We start from the raw sequence: 23,133 nt of genomic DNA, 5'->3' as shown, positions 1-23,133 counted from the left end.
AGTCCACAGGGACAGAGCAGCATTAAATCACCAGCACTGCTACACGTTACAAAGCAGCACATGGCAGCCAGAGATCCCTGGCCGGGCTGTCCTGGTTTTGTTAAAAACAAGTTTCTCTTTTAGTGAATTTGCCTGTCAGCTAAAGCTTCATATTAGCTGCATTTTCCTGGAGAACCAGACACATGTTTTGGTAAACCTAGCAAAGGAATGCGAAGTTATTGATAAGCACGGATTCACATCCTGTGAGAGGGGCAACAAGTAACAGGTGACCAAGAAACTGACCAACTGAGTATAACATCCCATTCACGTGATACTTCATATAAAAGTGGGAGATCACGAGGATCTTGTCCCTTTTTCCCTTTTCCTTATGGCCGACATTAGGAGAGGACCTTGCGAGTCGTCCCCGTGAACTGAGGCCAGTGACAGACTGAATCCAGCTCCGGTTGGCTGCAGAGTCCAGTCCAGGACTTCGGGTGCCGGCTCTGCAGTTGCTGAGACTTTCAAGATTGGTTTTGTATATTTTGTATTATTTTCTCTATTCTTATCAGTAGCATTAGTAAAACATTGTTAATTTTTCCAACTCTCTTCTCTCTGTTCTTCTGTCCCTCTCAATCGCCTGTGCTGAGTGGGAAGTGGGGAGAGGAAGGGCCGAAAGGGGGAGGAGGAGGGAAGAGGGAGGTTAACAATGTATGTGCCAGGGTTTTATTGTCACCCCGCAATCTAAACCCTCGACATGGGCACAAAACGTTCTTGCAGCAGAGTTGGCTGGCACCAAGTTTAACTGGATCCCTCCTGCTCTACGGCAGGACAGCTCGAGAGGTCTCACACCACCCCAGGTGTGAAGGATGTTGTGAAGCACTGGAACAGGGTGCCCAGGCAAGTGGTGGAGTCACCATCCCTGGAGGGGTTTAAAAGACACTGAGACAAGGTTCTTAGGGACATGGGTTAGTGACGGGTTTAGGTCAAGGTTGGATCAATGATTTTGAGGGTCCCTTCCAACCAAAATGATTCTATGATTCTATGTTGTCTCCTGATGAAAGCCAAGCCATAAGTCTGCAGAGGAAGGTCTTCTCATCTTCTAATGAGGTCTCAGGGGAGATGAGCTGTGACTGTCTTTTGGGAAATACATGAGATCATTCTGCAGGTAGCAGACGGGCTGAAATGCCACCGTTTGAAGGCTTTTGAGAGCTCTAAGACCTCAAGCGGCTTTGGACTAAGGGGCTCAGTGTCTTTGAAGAAAATTATTTTGGCAGGAAGCTTTGTCAGAAAGGACAAATCAAATACTCAAAGGAATGTCCCAAAGAACTCACCAGTGATGAGAGACCTCGCAGCTCTACCAGGTACACTGCAAGAACTCCATGGAGAATATTGCGACTGTGAAGTTCCCAGAAACCTCCTAGCAACAGCTCTGGCTCAGGTGGATGTTGGGTTCAAAGTGGAAACAATCACCAAGTCACAGACACTGTTAAAACTCCTCAGAGAGAAAACCGCAAAATGCTTTCATGCTGCAGCACAGCAAATGACAGGACTCATTTTTCAAGGCAATAACAACAAAAAAGCTATTTTGCCAACAGCAGACTTACCACGTGCAAATAAAAGTTAAGATTAGTGTAAGGTGGGCTGCTAACATGATCACTTAAATCCTCCCTCCAAGTTATGCTGTAGTATAATAGAATTTCTGAAACCCAAGACAGGCAGAGCAGGCAGTCTCCTTTGCATGAAGATCAGCTAAAACAATGGCTTAATCTTTCTTCTGGACTGCTTAAATCCGTGTTTCTCTTCAAGAATCCACGAGGCAAAATTAAACACAGATAAGGCCACTTCAAACATAGGCAGGACCAATGAGAAACAAAATAAAAAAAGCCACAAACCCTTGAAAGTGTCTCTGTTAATTATAAATCACTGAGGAGTGTTCGGCCTGTTAAGGTGGTGCAGATTATAGCTGGCATGGACAAAAGGCAGAGACACCTTTCTTGCCTGCTTGTTAGTCTTGAGTTTATATTGAAGTTACACAAAGGGAAAAGCTGAGGCCTCTTGGCCATGACCAGAGTCACAACGATGTTTACCGGCCCCTCTGATTTCCCAGTTTAACCAGTGGGAGTAGATCATGCAGCAGAAGGATGAGGCACCGCCATCAACCCAAAACCGAGGAAGATCCACCGGGAACAAAAGGAGACAGACTTAGTCGAACTTGGTTATAAATGAAGACTTCCAGTCCACAAGTGTTCCCCACCTAAATTACTGTGACATGTAAAAGAGAGACATGTTGCCTAAACTTTGCAGAAACCTTAAAAATATTCCCACAGTCTCATGAGGAGCTTGTGGAACAGCAGGGAATTAAAACCAAACCTCAGTCCCATTTCCAGCCTTAAGCCCGGTAACATCCTTTGTCTCCTCTGCCAAGGCTCAGCTGAGCAGACGCAAGATCATTCGCAAGCTCTAAATAGAGTATAGAGAATGGAAAATAACTTTCAGCGCTGACAATATTGTCCCTATTTAGCTAACAAGTATTGATTTTTTCCCTCAGCCATTCACATGCAGATGAAAGCAGCACAGATTTAGTTCTTTTGTTTAATTCCCTGAATCCAATCAGTGTTAGTGATGCTATCGCCAGGCTCTGAGGACTGATTGCCCATATGCTATTTAAAGGCAGAGAGGTGCTTACATCTCATTTCATTCGGGACCAGCGGGGATTGTAGGTTACGCAGGAAGTTTTAGCATTTTTCCCCTCCTTTTTTTTGTTGACAAAGCTCTCCCGTGTGAAGGGACAGATCTTGGAAAAACAAGCTGTTCTCAGAGCAAGGGAACAGATGACGCCTTGTTCTCTGACAGATTTATCCCTTTTCTACCCAAGTACCCTGCTTCCACTCCTGCTGCAGTTCCATCTCTCCATGAAATTCTCAAAGAACTATTATCTTCCACGAATCACCTTGTCAAGCCCTTTCCCTGACATTTCAAGCTGAAGGAGCTCAAATGGTCGTACACAAGCTGCAGCTGAAGTTTTCCACCTGTGACCGAGAAAACCAGAAGCGATGGGGGAAAAATTAGCGTATGTATCATTTATTCCTTCTCTGTAGGTAGATCTTCCCTCTCTTAATTCAGATGAAACCAGCGCTCAAGCATTTGCCTGCAGTCTCACCGGTTGTCCACATCTGTTACAAAGAAGAGCAGTCTTGACTGAGATGACAAATAAAGATGCTAATTTATCAACTGCCAATATTTCTGCCAGCTTTGCATTAAGCAAAAAGCCCCAGAGTTTGCAGGGAGGAGGGTCACAAGGCGTCACTCCAAGCCTCACAGCCGTAGGCAGGAGCAAACTTTGGAGGGTTTTATAATCTTTACGCTTCTTTGCCTTCAAAGCCATCCCATTGGAAAAATCCATTCTGCTTGCTCACACAAAGCAGAACCTCACTCGTGGCTTTCTGCTTTAGCTCAGCTCCATTTTTGTGTTGCCACATTGAAGATATCTAGTCTTGATGTCAGGATTTCAACTGAGAGAGGATTACAAACCGGGCAGGTACGTCTGTATGCCTTCAACATATACATCCACCTGGTACCACCTGTATCCTACATAGGCTCATGTACCAGCTGAATCCACTGTCTCTCTGCACAAATCTTCCCCAGAAATCAGGTACAGCAGCAGATGTATCTCTTGAAACGACTGTTAGTCCGTTTCCCATGTCCCGTCAAGGGTACAATCACAGATGGGGTAAAGTGAATATATTAAGCAGCAGCACCCCTGCATTTCTGTAACATCCTTAGGAAACACAAATATGCCCCACAGCAGCAGCAGCACCATCTAAATTCTGTGCCCGTCACTGCGCTTCTTTCCCACAGTTGTAAATCTGTTATCAAACATACTCTCAGACACAATCTGGGACACATGCCTGACGCACGTGGTATTGGGCTATAAATAGTCAGATATAGACAATCACACCAGAGGTAGTGGAGATTATTTGATTAAGCTGGGACTCTGCCCTGCTGAACAGCCCGTGATCAGTAAAGACACCTTGTAGAAGCTGGGTGGGAACAGCACAACCATCTCTCGGGAGCAGAGAGATGCTGGAAGGCTGCACATATACCCTGTGCCCTTGTAGCCTTACGTTCTTTTAGTTCACACGATCAAGGCTTTTCTAATAAGTGGAAAACTTCTGTAAGCAATAACTGAAGAGTGTAGGGCCTCCTGGAAAGTGCAATAAAGCCTATATGAATTTTCAGTGGCGTTTTTTTACTGGTCCCTGCTGGTTTTATTTGGGGATTTTCGAGTAAGCGGATGCTCGCTTCTTCATTGAAAAAATACTTGGCTGACAAGGACCAGTAGGGACCATTGGAGCATCTGCAGCCAGACTTGCTAGAAGAAAGAAATCCATCTTCAGAAGGAAGGCAGGCAGCAACAGAAGGTCAAAAGAACCCTAAATACACATTATTATCACCTTATCTAATATCTCTGCACAACCCACAGAAGCTGCAAAATGTTTAACATCGGGGGAGCTGTGTAACCCTTTCAGAGCTGCCGCATCTCATACACTGGGCATGGAATTGGTGCACGAACCCAGAGCATGAAGGCAACAGGTCCTACACGGCCCAAACTTCAGACCACTTGAGTCCCAGCCTCACCAGGGCAGCAGAGCAGAGAACAGCAAACACTGAACTACATCCTTAAATGCAGACAAATCTGAGCACACGCACCGAACCCAGCCCTGGGTATCACACTGTGTGCTCATCTTCTAAGGAACACTGAAAGACAGCAGCCTGGATTCTCCAGGGGTTGGGCACAGTGATTTAAGGGTGTCTTCAAACAAAAATGATTCTATGTATTTGGCATTGTCACACTCACCCTTAAAAACCAGCGCTGTGCTTTTCTTCAGATTGGATTCTCTGGAGCACTTTAACCCTGCTTTGTTCACATACAGCAAGTTTTGCGAACCACAGGTAAAAGCCAGGCCCCCAAAACTCAATAAACTAGCTTGGATTCAGGGCAGAAGAGGAACATTTGGAGCATTCAAAACCCACATTTGAAGTCCAGAATGAAAGTCCCAGCACGGTGCCGCTCCCCGCTGCGCTGACAGGGCAGCGAGCTCCCTGCCTGCAAACAAGATAAATAATATATAAACCAAACTACCTGCTGGGAACAGCCGCAAGCTGCTGTGCCTGGTGCTGCCACAGCGGCTGTCGGGTTGCTGAGCTCAGCCGCGCTCTTGGCTTGCCGCAGCGGTGACCGCGCTGGGACACGGGCGAGACGGATCTGTTTTCCACATCCAGCCCAGCCAAGCTGCAGAGATCTGACTCACACCACGGGGATGGTTCGACAAGGTGCCAGTTTGGGCAGAAAAGCCAGTTTCAAGCATTTCCATCCTTTGCCTTCCCTTTCTGAACATTTATTCATGCCATGCTCTCCCTTCCCACCGCTTCCACCCTTCGGCCGCGTCACACTTGAGGGCCTGTTTTGTTAACTGGATCACTGAACCGACCAGGATTATAACAGTGCCTAGCCCAAGCAGAGAGCTGGTTTTGAGAGACAAGGCCAGATCACTCCTCCAAAGGGATGCAGCAGCAGAGGCAGCACCACAAAAAGCCCACGGAGGTCTAAGAGTCCTGTTTCCTCCATCTGAGCTACGCAGGTCACCAAAAAGCCACCGCTGAGGCACTAAGTGATGTTTACACCGCACGATGTGGATGCTGTGTCTATCCAGCCAAGGCAGAGGTACCACCTCTTGCTTGCCAGCTGGTTGGAGACCTCAGCGCATCTCCTGCCCGAACCCTCAGTCAGCCCGGGGACCCAACAATTGCATTTGAACTGCTCCACAACGCAAAGCTCACGACGCCCAGCCCTCAGCAATGAACACGAGCCAGCATGTGCCTAGCTGGCCAAAAAGGCCAACAGCATCCTGGCATGTATCAAGAACAGTATGGCCAGCAGGAGGAGGGCAGTGACCGTCCCGCTGTACTTGATGCTGGCGAGGCTGCATCTCAAACCCTGGGGTCGGTTTTGGGCCCCTCACACCAAGAAAGGCCTTGAGGTGCTGGAGCGAGTTGAGAGAAGGGAACGGAGCTGGTGAGGGGCTGGAGCACAAGTGTGATGGAGCGGCTGAGGGACCTGGGGGGTTCAGCTGGAGAACAGGAGCTGAGGGGAGACCTTCTGATCTCTGAACTGCCTGAAAGGAGCTTGGAGCCAGGGGGGTCGGGCTCTGCTCCCCAGGAACAAGTGATGAGAGGAAACGGCCTCAAGTTGCGCCAGGGGAGGTTGAGGTTGGATGTGGGAACAGTTTCTTCCCCAAAGGGCTGTGGGGCATTGGAACAGGCTGCCCAGGGCAGTGCTGGAGTCACCAGCCCTGGAGGGCTGGACAGACGGACATGAGGTTCTCAGGACAGGGGGCAGTGCCAGGGCTGGGTTAATGGTTGGACTTGATGATCCTGAGGGTCTTTTCCAACCAAAATGACTCTGTGATTCTATGAATGCAAAGCTGAACTGTTCTCCAGTTCACAAACTGGTCTTTGGAAGCTATCTGCATCCAGCTGGCCATGTGCAATCTTGAAAGTGTAAAATGTAGCTGAAGAGGAAAAAAACGTTAAAAACAATTGCTTGATCCACATATGCATCTTACCCACTTACAAAGGAGGGAAGGAAACCATTGCTAACTGATTAAAGTACCTCAAAGACACACAGTCCTCATGAGGCAATATTGCTCTGTGGTCACAGGGTCTCCTTATGAATAAAACACAGACAGTGGCTGGACACGACCATAATTCCTGGTAAAGCCAAAGGTACAGGGAAAAACGTAACCACGCTACAGACAGAATGAAGAATCGCCGTGCAAAAGGCTTTGTGAAATGGGCTGTGCAGGAAGCAGCTTCCTGGCCTGAACCAGGATGAGCAGAAAACCATTTAACATGACAACATAAAACAAAGAAAAGCAAAGAACAGCCAGTCACCATGAGGTCAGAATATCTGCAAAGATCAGTGTCCAATTCCATGTATAATGAATGTGCCAGAAACAGCAGACAGGTGGAAAACCAAATATCTGTTCACACCAAATACATGCGTTTCTAGGGACAAACCCTTCCTGAAAGAAAACGTTCCAGTCAGGCCATGTCCTACAGCATCTCCAAAGCCTAACAGATATTCAGAGCTCAAATAAGAAGTGAAAAAGATCACATGGCCAGTAAAAGTTATCCTCCCAGCACAAACCTACTTCTGCCCATCACCCCTTTTGTTTAGCCCATTCTATGGTATCACCAAGTGCATCCTGCAAAAAATAACAAGCGCTGAACTAAGCGATAAGTCAAACTCCCAAAATATTTTACAGCCTGTTGACAGCAGGGATTATCATTGCCTTGGGCAAGTGAAAATTAATGCAAGACCAATTCTACCATCACAGTATCACAGTATGTTTGGGATTGGAAGGGACCTCAAAAGATCATCCAGTCCAATCCCCCTGCTGGAGCAGGAACACCCAGATGAGGTTACACAGGAACATGTCCAGGCGGGTTGGAATGTCTGCAGAGAAGGAGACTCCACAACCTCCCTGGGCAGCCTGGGCCAGGCTCTGCCACCCTCACTGAGAAAAGTTTCTTCTCAAATTTAAGTGGAACCTCTTGTGTTCTAGCTTGATCCCATTACCCCTTGTCCTATCATTGTTTACAACCAAGAAGAGCCTGGCTCCATCCTCCTGACACCCTTTATATATTTCTAAACATTAATGAGGTCACCCCTCAGTCTCCTCCAAACTAAAGAGCCCCAGCTCCCTCAGCCTTTCCTCACACAGGAGATGCTCCACTCCCTTAATCATCTTCGTTGCCCTACACTGGACCCTCTCCAGCAGTTCCCTGTCCTGCTGGAACTGAGGGGCCACAACTGGACACAAGATTCCAGGTGTGGTCTCCCCAGGGCAGAGCAGAGGGGCAGGAGAACCTCTCTGACCTACTGACCACCCCCTTCTAACCCACCCCAGGTACCATTGGCTTCCTGGCCACAAGGGCCCAGTGCTGGCTCATGGTCACCCTGCTGTCCCCAGGACCCCCAGGTCCCTTTCCCCTACACTGCTCTCTGATATGTAATTTCCCAACCTATACTGGAACCTGTCAGGTTAAAGGTCCATCCAGGCAGGAAACCCATCTCCAATGAGGGCCAACAGCGATGCCCAGCAGAAAGCCCAAGATCAAAGGTAAGCACAGTGGAATAGTCTCCAACCTTCATTCCTTGGTAACTCTGAGGGTTCCTGGTAGATTATCCAGCAATATTTTTAAAGATCTAGCCTGTATTCAGTACTTCCTTATTGCTGTAACACAAATGGAAACCAGAACTAAAAAGGCAGCTTGGAGCTATTACATCCTGCATGCAGAACACAGAGAGGAATATGTTCTGCCTTCTCATCAAGGTCAAGGAGGGAAAGGGGACCCTTAGGCACTGAAACACACTGGAATAACTTACAGCCACCTAAGGACAGACATGGACCTGTTGGAGAGGGGCCAGAGGAGCCACAGAAATGATCCGAGGCTGGAACAGCTCTGCTGGGAGGACAGGCTGAGAGAGTTGGGGTGTTCAGCTGGAGAAGAGAAGCTCTGGGGAGACCTTATTGTGAACCTTCTGTGCTTAAAAGGGGCCCATAAGAAAGATGGGGACAGACTTTTGAGCAGGGCCTGTTGGGACAGGACAAGGGGTGATGGTTTAAACTAAAGGAGGGAGATTCAGGCTGGACATGAGGAAGAAACTGTTGTCCCTGAGGGTGGTGAGAGCCCGGCCCAGGTTGGCCAGAGAGGTGGTGGCTGAACCATCCCTGGAGACATCCCAGGCCAGGCTGGACGGGGCTCTGAGCAACCTGAGCCGGTGAAGATGTCCCTGCTCATGGCAGAGGTTGGACTACATATATTCTATGAAAGACTGCTCTGAAATCTGCAGGACACAAGTCAGATCCCAGGTACTGCAAGGATGGTGGGGGCAGGTGGAATCCACCTCCCCGTGTTGTGCTGAGCACAGCTCTGAGATGCAGCTCTGTATCACAAATCAGAGTTTAAACTGTTGTTCGACCTGAACCATTCAAAAGCACTACAGCATCATTCTAATACAGTTCCCTTGCCTTTTCCAGGCTCTGCTAAATACCTACTCCCTCCATAGCGGAACATCAGAGATGGATACAAGCAAGAGGCACAAAATGCACAGCCCTGACAGCTTCTCCCAACACAACATCCAACTTGCTCCCCAGAGAGCAAACAAACCGAGCTCCCAGTTTTATTTAACCCCACACAAGGCAGCACGAGCTGTGCTACAACACTGGCTTCAAACAGATCCCTTCCAGGCTCACGTTCTGAACCCAGAAGTGCCACCTTGCCCAAGCATCCTGCTGAATTTCAGCAGCCCCATCGTCCCCCTAATCACACTTAGCAGTGAAATCCCAACTCAGGTAGTGAATCTAAAAGCCAGCGACCGTCCTTGAAAACAAGATGCCATCATTTGAAAGGAGGAACACCATACCCAAAGCTGATGCAGTTAGGTTAATCCCAACTAAGTATTAAAATATTAAGTGTTGTCCTGTGCAGGGACAGGAGTTGGACTTGATGATCTTTGTGGGTCCCTTTCAACTCAGGACATTCTACGAAAGCAAATGGCCTCACCGAAACCCTCCTCTGGCTGCGATTTCACCCAATATCACCCATTACCTGCTTCCACCCTCACCTCTGCTTGAGGCGGGGTGGCCGGCGGGCGTGCCTGTGACGCGCTTTGGCGCCTGTGACATCACAGGGGACCAGTCCCCACGGGGCGGTTATCAGGGGCGCCAGCAGCAGCGCTGCCCCAGTCCGGCCTGGGCCAGCGGTGAGTGCGCAGGCGGGGGGAGGCCGGGCTGGACGGGGCCGGGGCAGAAACGCGGCCCCCGGGGGTGGGTTCTCAGCCTGCATGGAGGGCCCGGCCGCTCGCGGGAGCACCTTGGCCAGGGCACGGAGCCGCCACCAGGGCCGGGGCAGCCCTTGCTGCCTCCCAGCTGCCTCGGCCCCGCTCCTGACTGCCCCCAGCTCCCTGCAGCCCCTGTCCTGCTCTCCCCACCACCAGCACCCTCCATCCCGCCCAGCCCCACTGAGCCCCTTGTCTCTCTTCTCTGCAGGCCATGGCTTTTTTGGACGTTTTCTTCGTGATTTGGCAAATTCTTACGCTGAACGTGCAGTCGGTCGGCTATGAGCCGGACGAGGAGACGCGCGAGCGCATGGAGCAGCGTGCGGAGATGCTGAACCGGGAGATGACTCGGCTGTGGCAGGAGGTAGAGGAGAGGAGCCGCGAGCAGAGCGGCTTTGCTTGGGCATCCCTGCTCCATTCTGCCTTACAGCCCTGGCACTGCTGGGCCATTGCTGGAGTCCTGGTCCTGCTCCTGGGGCTCTGCTGGTGGCTCAGGAAACGGAGCCGTGAGCTCCGAGGTGCAAACGACCTGCGAAGGCTTTTGGCGCGGCAAATCCAGAGGCCAGTTCAGAACTGGGACAGAGAGAGCGAGGCTGTTAAGTACCTGGTGGAAAGATTCATCTTGCTCTTCAAGTATGTCTTCTTCGATCCCTGGTACCACGTGCTGGAAGATGCCATTGAGGTGGGCAGCGCCTTCGAAGGCTGGAGTCCCCGTCAAGAAGACATCACCTACCGCCTGCTTGTGCTCCTGAAGCCCCCCCGTGGACACACTTTCCACCTGGAGCCGAGCCACCTGGGGCCGGTGAGGAACTTTTGCGTCCGTGTGGACTTGGTGTGTACCTGTGAGATGGAGCGGCCGGCAGGAGAGACACGTTGCTTCCTCCACGACCACGAGGAGGAGCAGTGGAGGAACGAGGGCCCCAGCATCCTACGCGACCTCTGCACTGACTCCTACCTAGATGTGCAGAAAATTGCCCGCTGTTTCCAGGACATGATGAGACATTCCTGGAGGATTCTGCCGGAGTCAGCCACACACCGCCTAACAGTGCTGCCCTCCGACCGCTCCTGCAAATTCCAGGTGACACAAGGCGGGGGGAAAAGGCTCTTCATTGAGTTGATGTTTGGGGTGAGGCAGGGCGACTCGGACATCTTCGTGAGCAGCCAGAATACAGAGGCCGCCTACACCCCAAGCACCATGTGGCCAGAGAGCTACGCTGTGGCAGAGATGAAGTTCTTCAGGCATATTGCCAGGCACGCACACCCTGACAGCATCCACCTCAGATGCCTGCAGCTCTGCGCCCGCAGCCTGCTGGACACAGACTTTTCCACCTGCACCTTAAAGACCATCGTGATGCACCTGCTGACCATCATACCCCCAACAGACTGGAGCAGGAGGGATCTCTTGGAGCGGCTGGAGGACATTCTGCAGTACCTGCAGAGCTGCCTGGAAGATGGATGCCTGAACCACTTCTTCATTGGCAATGACCAAGTGCCTGAGGAGATCATCTTGCCCCAGGCTATGCGAACGGCTGAACCGCTCAACCTCTTCTACCACCTGGAGCAGGATTCTGATGCCTGTGAGAACGCGTGGCTTGAGCTTCTGATGCTGCGACATCGGCTTCGTACACTGGTGCTCCAGGGACGCTGAAAGAGGTCTTCCTGCACAGAGCTGTGTTTGCGCAGGTCACAGCTGCCAGCAGGCGACCGTGTCTTCCAGGAAAGAAAAGAGGGGAGAATGCAGGACAGAGAAAGGAAAGGGAACACCGTGTGCAGCAGCCCTCTGCCAGGAGTGGCAGCGTTCCCCTCTCGATGGTCTCCCCAGCGCAGCAGCCGGTGATGTCTACACTGGGGACAAAGGGCTCCATGTGACTCTGTGTGTCCTCTGGGGCCTGGGGGACACTCTGCCCACCCCAAACACTCCCCAGGGAGCTGGTGCCACAGAACCAAGCACACTGGACACGGGGAACACGCTGATCAGTCAGCAGTGGGAACTGGTGCTGCACCTCTCCTGCCCAGCAAAAGCACACGCTGGGGAGTGGGACCCGATGCAGCTGAAGAGGCCATCGCGAGGAGGCTTGTGACAGAGACTCCGTTACCACCTGCACAGCAACCGCACACTTGACTTCGAGAGCGTCCATTCCTTTTGGGAGCTTTGCCATGTGCAAAGTTGCCAATAAAACTTGTGTTTGAATAAACGCTGCATCTGTGTCTATGCATCACTTGCTCCAGGAACACAAGCATAGGGTGCAGCTTCTTACAGAATGCAGCCCTGTAACCCCTGGCAAACAAGACCTTGCCTCACAAAGACGTCCATGACGACCTGATGAGTCACTGTCATTAAGGATCATGCCACAGCCACCACACTCATGTGCCATCTCTGGTGATGAAAGCACCTCTCTCCTCAAGCTGCCACTCTGCCGACCACACACACTGATGTGGGCACATCCAGGCAGGGTTCAAACATCCCTAATTAAACCCAGGCCAGCTCTGTTGTGAAGAAATGCTGCTCATCTCTAAAATCATGTCAAAGCACCAGCTCACAGCACTCTGGACTGCTAGACCTGAGCTCAGAACAAGCCCTGGTACAAACCAGCAGAGCACCAGCTTTTCTCCCCAGGTTTACACACAGATTCCTGCACACCAAGACCTGTTCCTGCATCCGCAGCAATGGTACCCTTCTTTTTGCTAGAGTAATTCAGAATCAAGATACTCCAGGAACAACAAAATCCTTGCTCTTCTTCCTGGAGAGAAATCTGACCCACCTGCTTTTCCATAATGTCACTATTTCTTCACTAAACATGCATATAACCCACAAAAAGCTTAGAACTATCAGGGAAATAACTGCCATAAAAGAAGGTTTTGTCTCCTGCAGTTACTTAGTTTTCATATCCAAGATGATGTGAACTCAGACTAAAGCATTTCTTGTCATTAGGAAGTGGATAAGGACCATCTGCTTGTTGTTCCTCTGACGTCTAAGGGTTGAGTTCACACTGTAGTTTCCCAGAGCTGGGTGCTGAGGACTTCTCTCCTTACCCTGCCTGCTGTATGCGCAGAACGAGCAAATAGAATCTCTCTTTGAATCTGAATTCAGCTGAGATTCCAAGAGATACAAAGGTCCAAGAGTTTCTAAAATTCTGGGGAGCACCACACATGCAATGACAGCAACATCACTGCTTTGTGTCCTGAGAAAATGAGGTTAAAAGAAGAATTATTGCAACAAGCGTTTGAAACATGTGAATGAACAGCCAGCAATACATAGAACGAGACTCCAAAGGAATTCCAGATGAAAGGGTTAATAAAGGTCAAAACAGTATCAATTAACAGCAAAATGAACTTGTGTGAACCAACATTAGGGATCGTCCACCACCAACCTTGGAAGTACGTGTCAGAATTGGCCTCCAGCTTCTCATCATCTGGCAGCAAAGAAACAAGAGAAGGGAAAGGGACCAGCATTGCTGGTCTTGTAGTAAAAATATTCATTAGTCTCAGCAGAGAAGTCGAAGCTGGCCAGTAAAATAGGATTTTCCATCCCCTGGAGAATCCCAAAGCAGTGAACAATATCAAGCTCATTCAGCAACATTCCTCATTTGAGGTAAGCCCATTTTTTAATAACTTGCAAACCTTCCACAAGTGCAGCTTGCTTTTAGGGAGAGGCACTCTCTTTCACTAGCCAAATTGATATAGTGTCATTAAATCTGACACTCGAGCGCTTCCAGCTACTAAGGACCAGGGCTATTTTTAAAAAGTAGCATTAAGCAGAAGGAGAAGTTTCTCCAGCAAACCACAAATGTCTTTAGGTAAAGTGCAAGGAACAAACCCGGCTGGAGAAACTTCTGTGTTCCAGAGTATTAGTCTTCCTTAGTGATTAATTAGTTTACTAAAGGCTTGGTGAAATTTTAGTTTTTAAATTGCATGCAAATAATGTTCTGGCTTTATCGTGTTCATAATATGTTTGTGCAGCTCAGCAAACCCTATGTCCCATTCCCTAAATTCATAGGCCGCATGCTTTCTTCCTAAGGACAACAAATTGATTTAAACTGTCTGGGGAGCCGTATTCTCTTGAGAATTGTCACTGGGGATTTAATTTGAAATGCTGATTTTTTGCAAGTAGCTCTCAATGCTTTTGTTGGAAGTTGAAGGGAGAAGATACATTCTGGAGACCAAAATTCATCTGTAGACAGCCAGAGACTGGTTTGAGTACAACACTGAAAACCAAGACTCTTTAATAAAATGAAGGAAAAAAGTTCTGGTTCAAACATTTGGCTGGGGAGCACCTTTGGGCCAAATTGCCTGGTCTTGATTAAGTGGGTTGGCTTAGATGATGTGCACCCCAGTTTAAAATCTCCAGGACAGATCACTACTGGAGTTTGCTTCTACTGGTATCAAGACAAACAAATATCTGTTATAAGAATCTGAGAATTCCACAGTGAAGATGACAACAAGTGTTGCACTGGGACAAGTATTTGGAGTATTATTAAGACATCATCAGTCTGCTGTGTATTTGTACAGCACACAGGCCCCGTCCCACTGGGGGGTTTCACTTGGTCAGTCAAAAAATTAACCTGTATGCTGCCCCTTCACTAAGGGGCGACTGAGGCCCAAAGGTTTTTCATTGATTCTTCCCTCAGAAAGAGCCCTCAACAAGCCATGAAGTTTCCTTACACCTGCCTCAAGTGAGAGGACAAACTTTTTAGCAGGGTGATAGGACAAGGGGTGATGGTTTTAAACTAAAGGAGGGAGATTCAGGCTGGACATGAGGAAGAAATTGTTGCCCTGAGGGTGGTGACAGCCTGGCCCAGGTTGGGCAGAGAGGTGGTGGCTGAACCATCCCTGGAGACATCCCAGGCCAGGCTGGACGGGGCTCTGAGCAACCTGAGCTGGTGAAGATGTCCCTGCTCATGGCAGGGGTGGCAGTGGATGGGCTTTGAAGGTCCCTTCAACCCAAACTGTTCTATGATTCTATGACTGACAGTACGAACAACCATTTCTTCTACCAGGCGCTAGGCCGCAGTGCCAGCACATCTCCTAAAAACTGATTGCAATTAGAAACCAAGTCAAACAAAAACAAACAAACAAAGTCTATATACAAGGTAGGAGAGAAACCACAATCTCCAGCATTACAGTCGTGGTCCTTAAACAGCACCAGTGCTCTACAACCATCACAGACCTTTCCTTTGCAATGGATCCGCCTGTGCTCCACTAATCCAGAACTGGCCTCCTTAGCAGCTGGCAGTAAAAAGAAAGTGCCAAGTCATCTATTTCCACATTTGGGGATGATGAAAAGCACTCGAAAACGCTCAGCACTTCTGCGGTAATTATAACAAGCACAGTACTTCTTTTGGGAAGATATAATGTATTCTGGTGAGCAGACTCACATCAAAGAGGAAGCTTTCAGACACTTCAAGGAGCAGAATACAAAGGCATATATAGAGAGATATAATTATCACCAAGGTCACTAGTCCCTCTTGGCGAGGGTCACAGGAAAGAGAAGCAATCAGTGTGGCGTAGTGGACAAGTACTTTTCATGAAAATAAGACCTACCCTGAAAATAAGCCCTAGCATGATTTTTCAGAATGCTCAAAATATAAGCCGTACTGCAAAAATAAGCACTAGTTCAAGTTCACAGAAAAAGTCAATTTAAATAGTGTCCAGGCAGTTATACATGTAAAAAAGTAAAATTAATTGGCAATAGATTGCAGCAGGACAGATGGAACAGAATGTGATGACACGACTATATTTGAATAAATGTAGGTTTTTTTGTTCAAGAACAATGTAAATTGTTATTCATGGAAAAATAAGACATCCCCTGAAAATAAGCCCGAAAGCATCTTTCAGAGCAAAAATTAATATAAGACCCTGTCTTATTTTCGGGGGAAACAGGGTAGCTGAGGCTGTATGTTGGTGTAATGTAAGTTCTCATTACCTGGATACGGTGCAAGCTGGGCTGCTCCTGCAGCAGTGCCAACCACTTTGCATGACTTTTCTACCCAAGGATGAACTATAGCTGGTCAAAAACCCCCAATCTTTCTCTTGGGACAGCTGTCTGCTTCATCTGAAAGGCTCAAAGCTGGCGAGCAGCTCCAACACAACTAATAACAGCCTTTCCAAAGGTCTCCCTGCAAGTTTCCTCCCCAAAATTTCCATTTTGCTACACCTGACTGTTCCGGCATCTGTGCACATCTTCCTGAAAGATATCTCCACCCCATCACCTAATGGATGTGAGCGCATGTCACAAAAAAAGTGCCACATCTGCCATTTTCCTCTGTCTATAGTCCCATTGCCAGGGGAAGGTGGTTGGAATCAGTAAAAAATCACAGGGATTCAGTTCAACAAGGCCAAGTGGCAGGTCCTGCATTTTGGCCACAACAACCCCCTGCAGCGCTCCAGGCTGGGCACAGAGTGGCTGCAGAGCAGTCAGACAGAAAGGGACCTGGGGGGACTAATGGACAGGAAGCTCAAGAGGAGCCAACAGTGTGCCCAGGTGGCCAAGAAGGCCAATGGTGTCCTGTCCTGTATCCAAACCAGCGTGGTCAGCAGGACAAGGGCAGTGATCCTTCCCCTGTGCTCTGCATTGGGGAGGCCACACCTGGAGTGTTGTGTTCAGTTCTGGGCCCCTCAGCTCAGGAAAGAGATTGAAGTGCTGGAGCGGGTCCGGAGAAGAGCAACAAGACTGGGGAAGGGACTTGAGCACAAGCCCTATGGGGAGAGGCTGAGGGAGCTGGGCTTGTTTAGTCTGGAGAAGAGGAGGCTTAGAGCTGAGCTCAGCACTCTCTAGAACTACCTGAAGGGCAGTTCTAGCCAGGGGGGGATTGGGCTCTTCTCCCAGGCATCAGCAATAGGACAAGGGGCCATGGGCTTCAACTCTGCCAGGGGAAATTGAGGCTGGAGATGAGAAAGCAATTCTGTGCAGAGAGAGTGGTCAGGATTGGAATGGCTGCCCAGGGAGGTGCTGGACTCACCGGCCCTGGAGGTTTTTAAACTGAGACTGGACATGGCACTTAGTGTCATGATCTAGTAAACAGACTAGAGCTGGACCAAGGGTTGGACTCGATGATCTCTGAGGTCTTTTCCAATCCAGTCAATTCTGTGATTCTGTGAACGTAGCTGCTGGCTAAGCCACGTTTGGGAAGTTGGGCCAAGTTATATTGTTTAATTGGCAACGAAACTGGGGACTTATTTTAATCAGTTCAGGTTCATCATCAACAACTGCTGAAAAATCTCATGCAAAGTAACTTGCGGCACGTCCTCATCACAGGTGCAAGGTGGGATTACATGAAAAATGACTGCTCAGTTTTGGCAGAATCTAGGAAACAGGAGGATTTGGCCTCGTTTGGAGGTAGGGGAAAGAAAAAAATCTGGTGCACTTGGGATAAAAAAAAATTAGTAACACAAAGCTAAAATGCATTTGAAAACCTCCCTTGGTACTTTTTGTGCCTTTTGACTTCCAGTCATCACAGAATCACAGAATCCCAGAATGTCAGGGACTGGAAGGGCCCTGGAAAGCTCATCCAGTGCAATCCCCCCATGGAGCAGGAACACCCAGATGAGGTTACACAGGAAGGTGTCCAGGCGGGTTGGAATGTCTGCACAGAAGGAGACTCCACAACCCCCCTGGGCAGCCTGGGCCAGGCTCTGCCACCCTCACCGGGAAGGAGTTTCTTCTCAAATTTAAGTGGAACCTCTTGTGTTCCAGTTTGCACCCATTGCCCCTTGTCCTGTCATTGGTTGTCACCAGAAGAGCCTCGCTCCATCCTCCTGACACTCACCCTTTCCATATTGATCCCCAGGAATGAGTCCCCCCTCAGTCTCCTCTTGTCCAGCTCCAGAGCCCCAGCTCCCTCAGCCTTTCCTCACACGGGAGATGCTCCACTCCCTGCAGCATCTTGGTGGCTGCGCTGGACTCTCTCCAGCAGTTCCCTGTCCTGCTGGAACTGAGGGGCCACAACTGGACACAATATTCCAGGTGTGGTCTCCCCAGGGCAGAGCAGAGGGGCAGGAGAACCTCTCTGACCTACTGACCACCCCCTTCTAACCCACCCCAGGTACCATTGGCCTTCCTGGCCACAAGGGCCCAGTGCTGGCTCATGGTCACCCTGCTGTCCCCAGGACCCCCAGGTCCCTTTCCCCTACGCTGCTCTCTAATAGGTCATTCCCCAACTTATACTGGAACACTGGACACGCTCGAGTCCCCTTGGCATGGAAATAAGCAAACCCAGAACAGCAGAGCCAGCAAATCTTATGGCTTTGCCGCTCCACACTGGCCTCTTGCATCAGTTCTCTGACTTCCAATACTAACTAATTACTGATGGGATTTATAGGACCTTAATGCTAATCATTAATTGTTATTCCAATAAGAATAATTTCTAAGACCAAATAACCCCAAGATCTGCATCTAGCTTGTTTTAAATAAGGCACTGAGTACGAACAAGGTGAACTGCACCAACACACAATCTCAATTGTCTCCCAAGAAATTATGCTAAAATACAGTCAAGAAATAAACTCTAACAACATTTTTCATCCGCCTGAAGCCAGGATTTACTGTGCAGTTTCTCAGACGCATTTTCTCTGCAATGTTTCATACAGTAACTTGTTATTTTGAGTGAAGAAGATTAAGAACTGAGGTCGTTTGCTGCACAGGGGCTGACAGCTTTATCTTGTTCGATAACCAAAGTCCTTCGCCTGGCAGGGCACAAGCATGTGAATACTAAAATTATTCAGCTGAGATGGGGCAGCGTTATCTGATCTGAATAAGAGGAAGGGGAAAGTGAGCACAGAACAGGCATTGCACATTTCCATAGACAGAAAGCTCAGCCCAGCCCCTTTCCCCAGGTGCTCAAAGGGTTTCTTTAGGGTTTTCTTCTTCTGGGAACCTGAGATATTGGTGCAATGTGCTTGTGTGATCCCCCATAGGATTTGTGCAGCCAGGGGTGTATTTTGCACTGTGACCATTAGGAAAAAGATCTCTGCACCCACTACCTGCCCTTGTTCTTCTTTCCACAGCAATCCTCCTTTTGCCTCCAGCCACATAGTCTCAGCTCTTCCCTGCACATCTCCCGGTGTTTAAAATTGCTAGATGAACGAAATAAAAAGAATATTCCTGCTTCCTTCTCTCCCCCAACGTTTGATTTCTGCCATCTTAGTGAGTTAAACCAGCACAGCACTGGGTCATACGCAAGTAAAGTAGCAGCACGTACCTTGCAGTGTTTCAGTGCTACACGCTGGAAATGCAGCAAAAGTCATCTGAGACTTGGGTTTTTCATTTCCACCCCCCACAAGAACCTGCTGAGGGTTAGAGCTGTCACCTTAAGCCTAATGTTGTGCCTCAGGGACTCTTTAAGCACCACATGGACAAGGAGAAGTAGGGCCACAAGCTGGACCCCTCCAAATCCCTTAAAATTTGCCTTCAGACCACTCTCCCAGTTCAATCTTCTGCCATTTGAAAGCCCCTCAGCCCCCATCATCAAACACAGGCACTTCAGAGCCCATCCCAGCTGGTAACACATGCAGCAGGACATTCCCCATCCTTCTCCACCTTCCACCAGAGCAGGAACAGTGATTTGCATGAGAAATGACCATGGACATGCGCTGGTGGTTCTGCTGAGCCCAATTCGGCTGCCAAAGCAGGAACATGGTGAGAAAGGGCAGAAGAGGAGGAGGAAGGAGCTTAAACCTGCTCACAGTGACAATTCCTCCTTCATCTTATTCTTCCCCCTGGGAAGATCAACTGCATCTTCTGGGTCACCTGAAAACAACCCTTCTCCACAAGCCTGTTCTGCTCCAAAATCCACCTGCCCTAATGTCCTGGTTTTGTTGAAAACAAATTTCTCTTTTACTGAATTTGCCTGTCAGCTAAAGCTCCATATTTGCTGCATTTTCCTGAAAGCCAGATGCATGTTTTGGTAGACACAGCAATGGAATGCAAGGTCATTGATAAGAACGGACGCACATCTCGCCAGAGGGACAATGAGAAACAGGTGACCAAGAAACTGACCAACTGTGTATAACATCCCATTCACGTGATACTTCATATAAAAGTGGGAGATCACGAGGATCTCGTCCCTTTTCCTTATGGCCAACGTTAGGAGAGGACCTTGCTAGTCGTCCCTGTGAACTGAGGCCAGTGACAGACTGAATCCAGCTCCGGTTGGCTGCAGAGTCCAGTCCAGGACTTCGGGTGCCAGCCCAGCAGTTGCTGAGACTTTCAAGATTGGTTTTGTATATTTTGTATTATTTTCTCAATTTTTATTGGTAGCATTAGTAAAACATTTTTAATTTTTCCAGCTCTCTTCTCTCTGTCCTTCTGTCTCTCCTGATCGCTTGTGCTGAGTGGGGAAGCAGAGGCGAGAGGAGGTTAACAATACATCTGCCAGGGTTTTATTGTCACCCCGCAATCAAAACCCTCGACACCCAAAAAAGCCAGAAAGCACAGCAGACAGTGCTGGAAGGGACCTCAGGAGTCCTCTGCCCCTCGCTCAGCCTTATGACAGGCTCTGCTACACTTACCATTGCTGACAAACTGCCAATCATCCTGTTCAGAAAATAAAAGAATAGTCACAAGCAGCGGGCACTCCTTTTCAGTCAGTCCCACTGTTTCATATGTTTTCCCCTGTTGAATCTTTGTGAAGTCTCTCCTGATAAAAAGCCCAGTGCTGGCTCATGGTCACCCTGCTGTCCCCAGGAACCCCAGATCCCTTTCCCCTACACTGCTCTCTAATGGGTTGTTTCTCAACTTATACTGGAACCTGGGGTTGTTCCTGCCCAGATGCAAGACCCTACATGATGCTACACATGATGCTGCCTTCTCCTGACTGCTACTGAACTGCTTTGCTGAGTGCTCACGGGAAACCACAAAGATTGAGAAATGGGTCTTTTTTAAGCCTCCATGGAAGATGAACAGCTGGGAGCAGCTGCTTGGAGGATAAGAGGGAGCTGTCAACCTTGTGCCTGGAAACATGGATAGATATCAAACAAAGCAAGGCCACGACATCCATGGGATTGTCGTGCTGACTGTTGACTTGTCTTGTCTCCTTTTGTGCCCCAGCGGTGGCACAAGAAGGCTGCGCGGTCACAGGAGAAACTGCAGGGATGGGACCTGCTGGGGCAGGGGATGCTGAGATGTGTCAAACTGTGTCAGGAGGACTGAACACACACTCTGACCGCGAATGGCAGCACAGAGACCAGGACTGGGATAAACATGTGGCTGGTCCTATGATCACCAACACACCGGGCCTACCTATGTTTACCGGGGGAAAAAAACACAGAAAGGGGAAAGCAGAGAGTGGTGACCTTGAGTTATGCTGAAACTCCTTCATCGTGCAACCCAAACATAGAATTTTGTGTGATTATATGACAGCACCACCTCCAGGAGGGACAGAAAGTACAAGAAAGTCATTCTTCCTGCATTACTAGTTCCATTTCAGCCATGGCAGGCTCTGCTGGCAGAAGGAAGCACGACCCAAAAGGCATTAAGAGGCAAATCTGAATCCCTGCCCTGCCCCAGATTGCCTGGGTAACCTTGGGCAAATTACTTCATCCCTCCAAAGCACAATCCCTCATCTGTAAGGTCAGCATGACGGAGCTTGTTCCACGGCATATCCTCAGAACATCCCAGAAGGAAAATGAGTCACCGAAGCAGCAGAGGCCAGTTTTGATGGAATGTATCTCCACAGCATGAAAACAGCCACAATGATTACTGGTATCATCACACTCCTAAGATAAATGAGGACCTACTCAGAGGAGAAGAGAAACGGCCACTTCGATAACAAGCCAACTCTTCCAGGAGGAAAAGCAAATCAAGATTTTTCACTTCCTCGCCTCGGCCGTCCATCAATAAGTAAGTCTTCTAATTGGGAAGCACCAGAAGCAACCGCCTTTGACCTGATGCCATAAATTGGCTTTCAAATCAACCAAGCAACGATATTCCCTTCCAAAGCAGAAAATTTCTCAGTGCTTCTCTTCCTCATGCTTGTAACGGCTTAGTCATCAAAACAGACAAGCCTAGGGTAAAGCCATGTGCTTCAATAGCATTACAGAAACAGCTGGGTGACTGACAGAAGGAGCTGCTGTCACCAGCAGAGACACTGTCCCTCTGTGGACCCACCAGCACCCACCCCCCACCAGACGCCAGTGAGATCCAAGGAGCGTATTTCTCATAAAGGCACACACCTGGAACCAGCCCAGCCCGCTGGAGCATCTGCTCTGTATCTGTACCACTACACAGGATTCTTCCACTGGCTTCTTCGCTGCAGAGATGCTGGCAATAAAAGAACAACCTCTGGTTCTACCTGTCTCACCTGAGCTCTGTGATTATCACTGAAATAACGACAACAAAAACTGGAACAGAAACCTAAACTCTGTTCTCAATTAAATCCTCTGCAGGCTCAGAATAAACTATGGGCTTAAGAGCTTTGCTGCACCAAGCCCTAAATCACAGCGGTGGGAAAGGAACAGAGTCCACAGCTACTACAGGACCGTGAAACGCAAAGTGAGACCTTGCATGAACAACCCAGACTAGACAGAGAATCCAAACACAACCACCTTGACACATTCTTAATCAAAACATAAAAAACACCAGAGAGCAGGACAATGCTTCAGAAACACAGGCAAGAGCCTGAGTGCTGTGAGGGGATCACACCAGCCCTGCCAACCCGCTCCCACCTCGGCCATCGGCGCCAGAAAAGCCCCCGAAAGAGACCCTCTCTCTGCTCATTAAGAAGCAAGAACAGAACAAGTGAAGGAAGCCAGGAGTTTTCTAGTCTCAGGTCACAATCCTGTTGATATGTTTATGAAATGTGGAGGGGGAAAAAAAACACACCGAAAAAAAAAAAAAAAGGAGAATGAGTTGCTCATTTTAGTTTCTCTTCTTGACCACGTACTGGAAGACAAAGTCACAAGTTAAAAAAATGAGGACAGCTGCATTTCAGCTCTTGAAGAAAGGCAGAACTCAAGCATCTCTTCCTGCCTTCACCTCTCAAGAGCTTCCAAGATATTTTCACCCCACACAAGTCCTGCCTCCCATCCACTGTAGATCCCCCAGTCCACCCCCCTGCTCCCGCAGGGTCACAGAGCAGATCACACAGGTGGGTCCAGGGGGTTTGAATGTCTCAGAGCAGGAGACTCCACACCCGCTCTGGGCAGCCTGGGCCAGGCTCTGGCACCTCCCAGCAAACAAGTTTCTCCTCATGTTCACATGGACCCTCCTGTGTTTCAGTCTGTGCCCGTTGCCCCTCACCCTGGCGCTGGGCACC

General features: G+C 49.0%; 2 protein-coding genes across 4 annotated transcripts in view; one reads left to right on the top strand and one right to left on the bottom strand.

The window, feature by feature from the left end:
• SLC35F4 (solute carrier family 35 member F4) overlaps positions 1–23,133 on the bottom strand; it is a 137,389-nt gene that overhangs the window by 71,316 nt on the left and 42,940 nt on the right. The window lies entirely within an intron of this gene.
• Positions 10,171–12,013, top strand: LOC102097464 (inositol 1,4,5-trisphosphate receptor-interacting protein-like 1). Its single transcript, XM_021289935.2, has one exon. The coding sequence runs from the start codon at positions 10,197–10,199 to the stop codon at positions 11,532–11,534; it is 1,338 nt and encodes a 445-aa protein (XP_021145610.2). The 5' UTR covers positions 10,171–10,196; the 3' UTR covers positions 11,535–12,013.

Source organism: Columba livia, chromosome 5, assembly GCF_036013475.1.
Source record: "Columba livia isolate bColLiv1 breed racing homer chromosome 5, bColLiv1.pat.W.v2, whole genome shotgun sequence".
Lineage (NCBI taxonomy): Eukaryota > Metazoa > Chordata > Aves > Columbiformes > Columbidae > Columba > Columba livia.
This window is presented reverse-complemented; position numbering and strand designations above follow the sequence as displayed.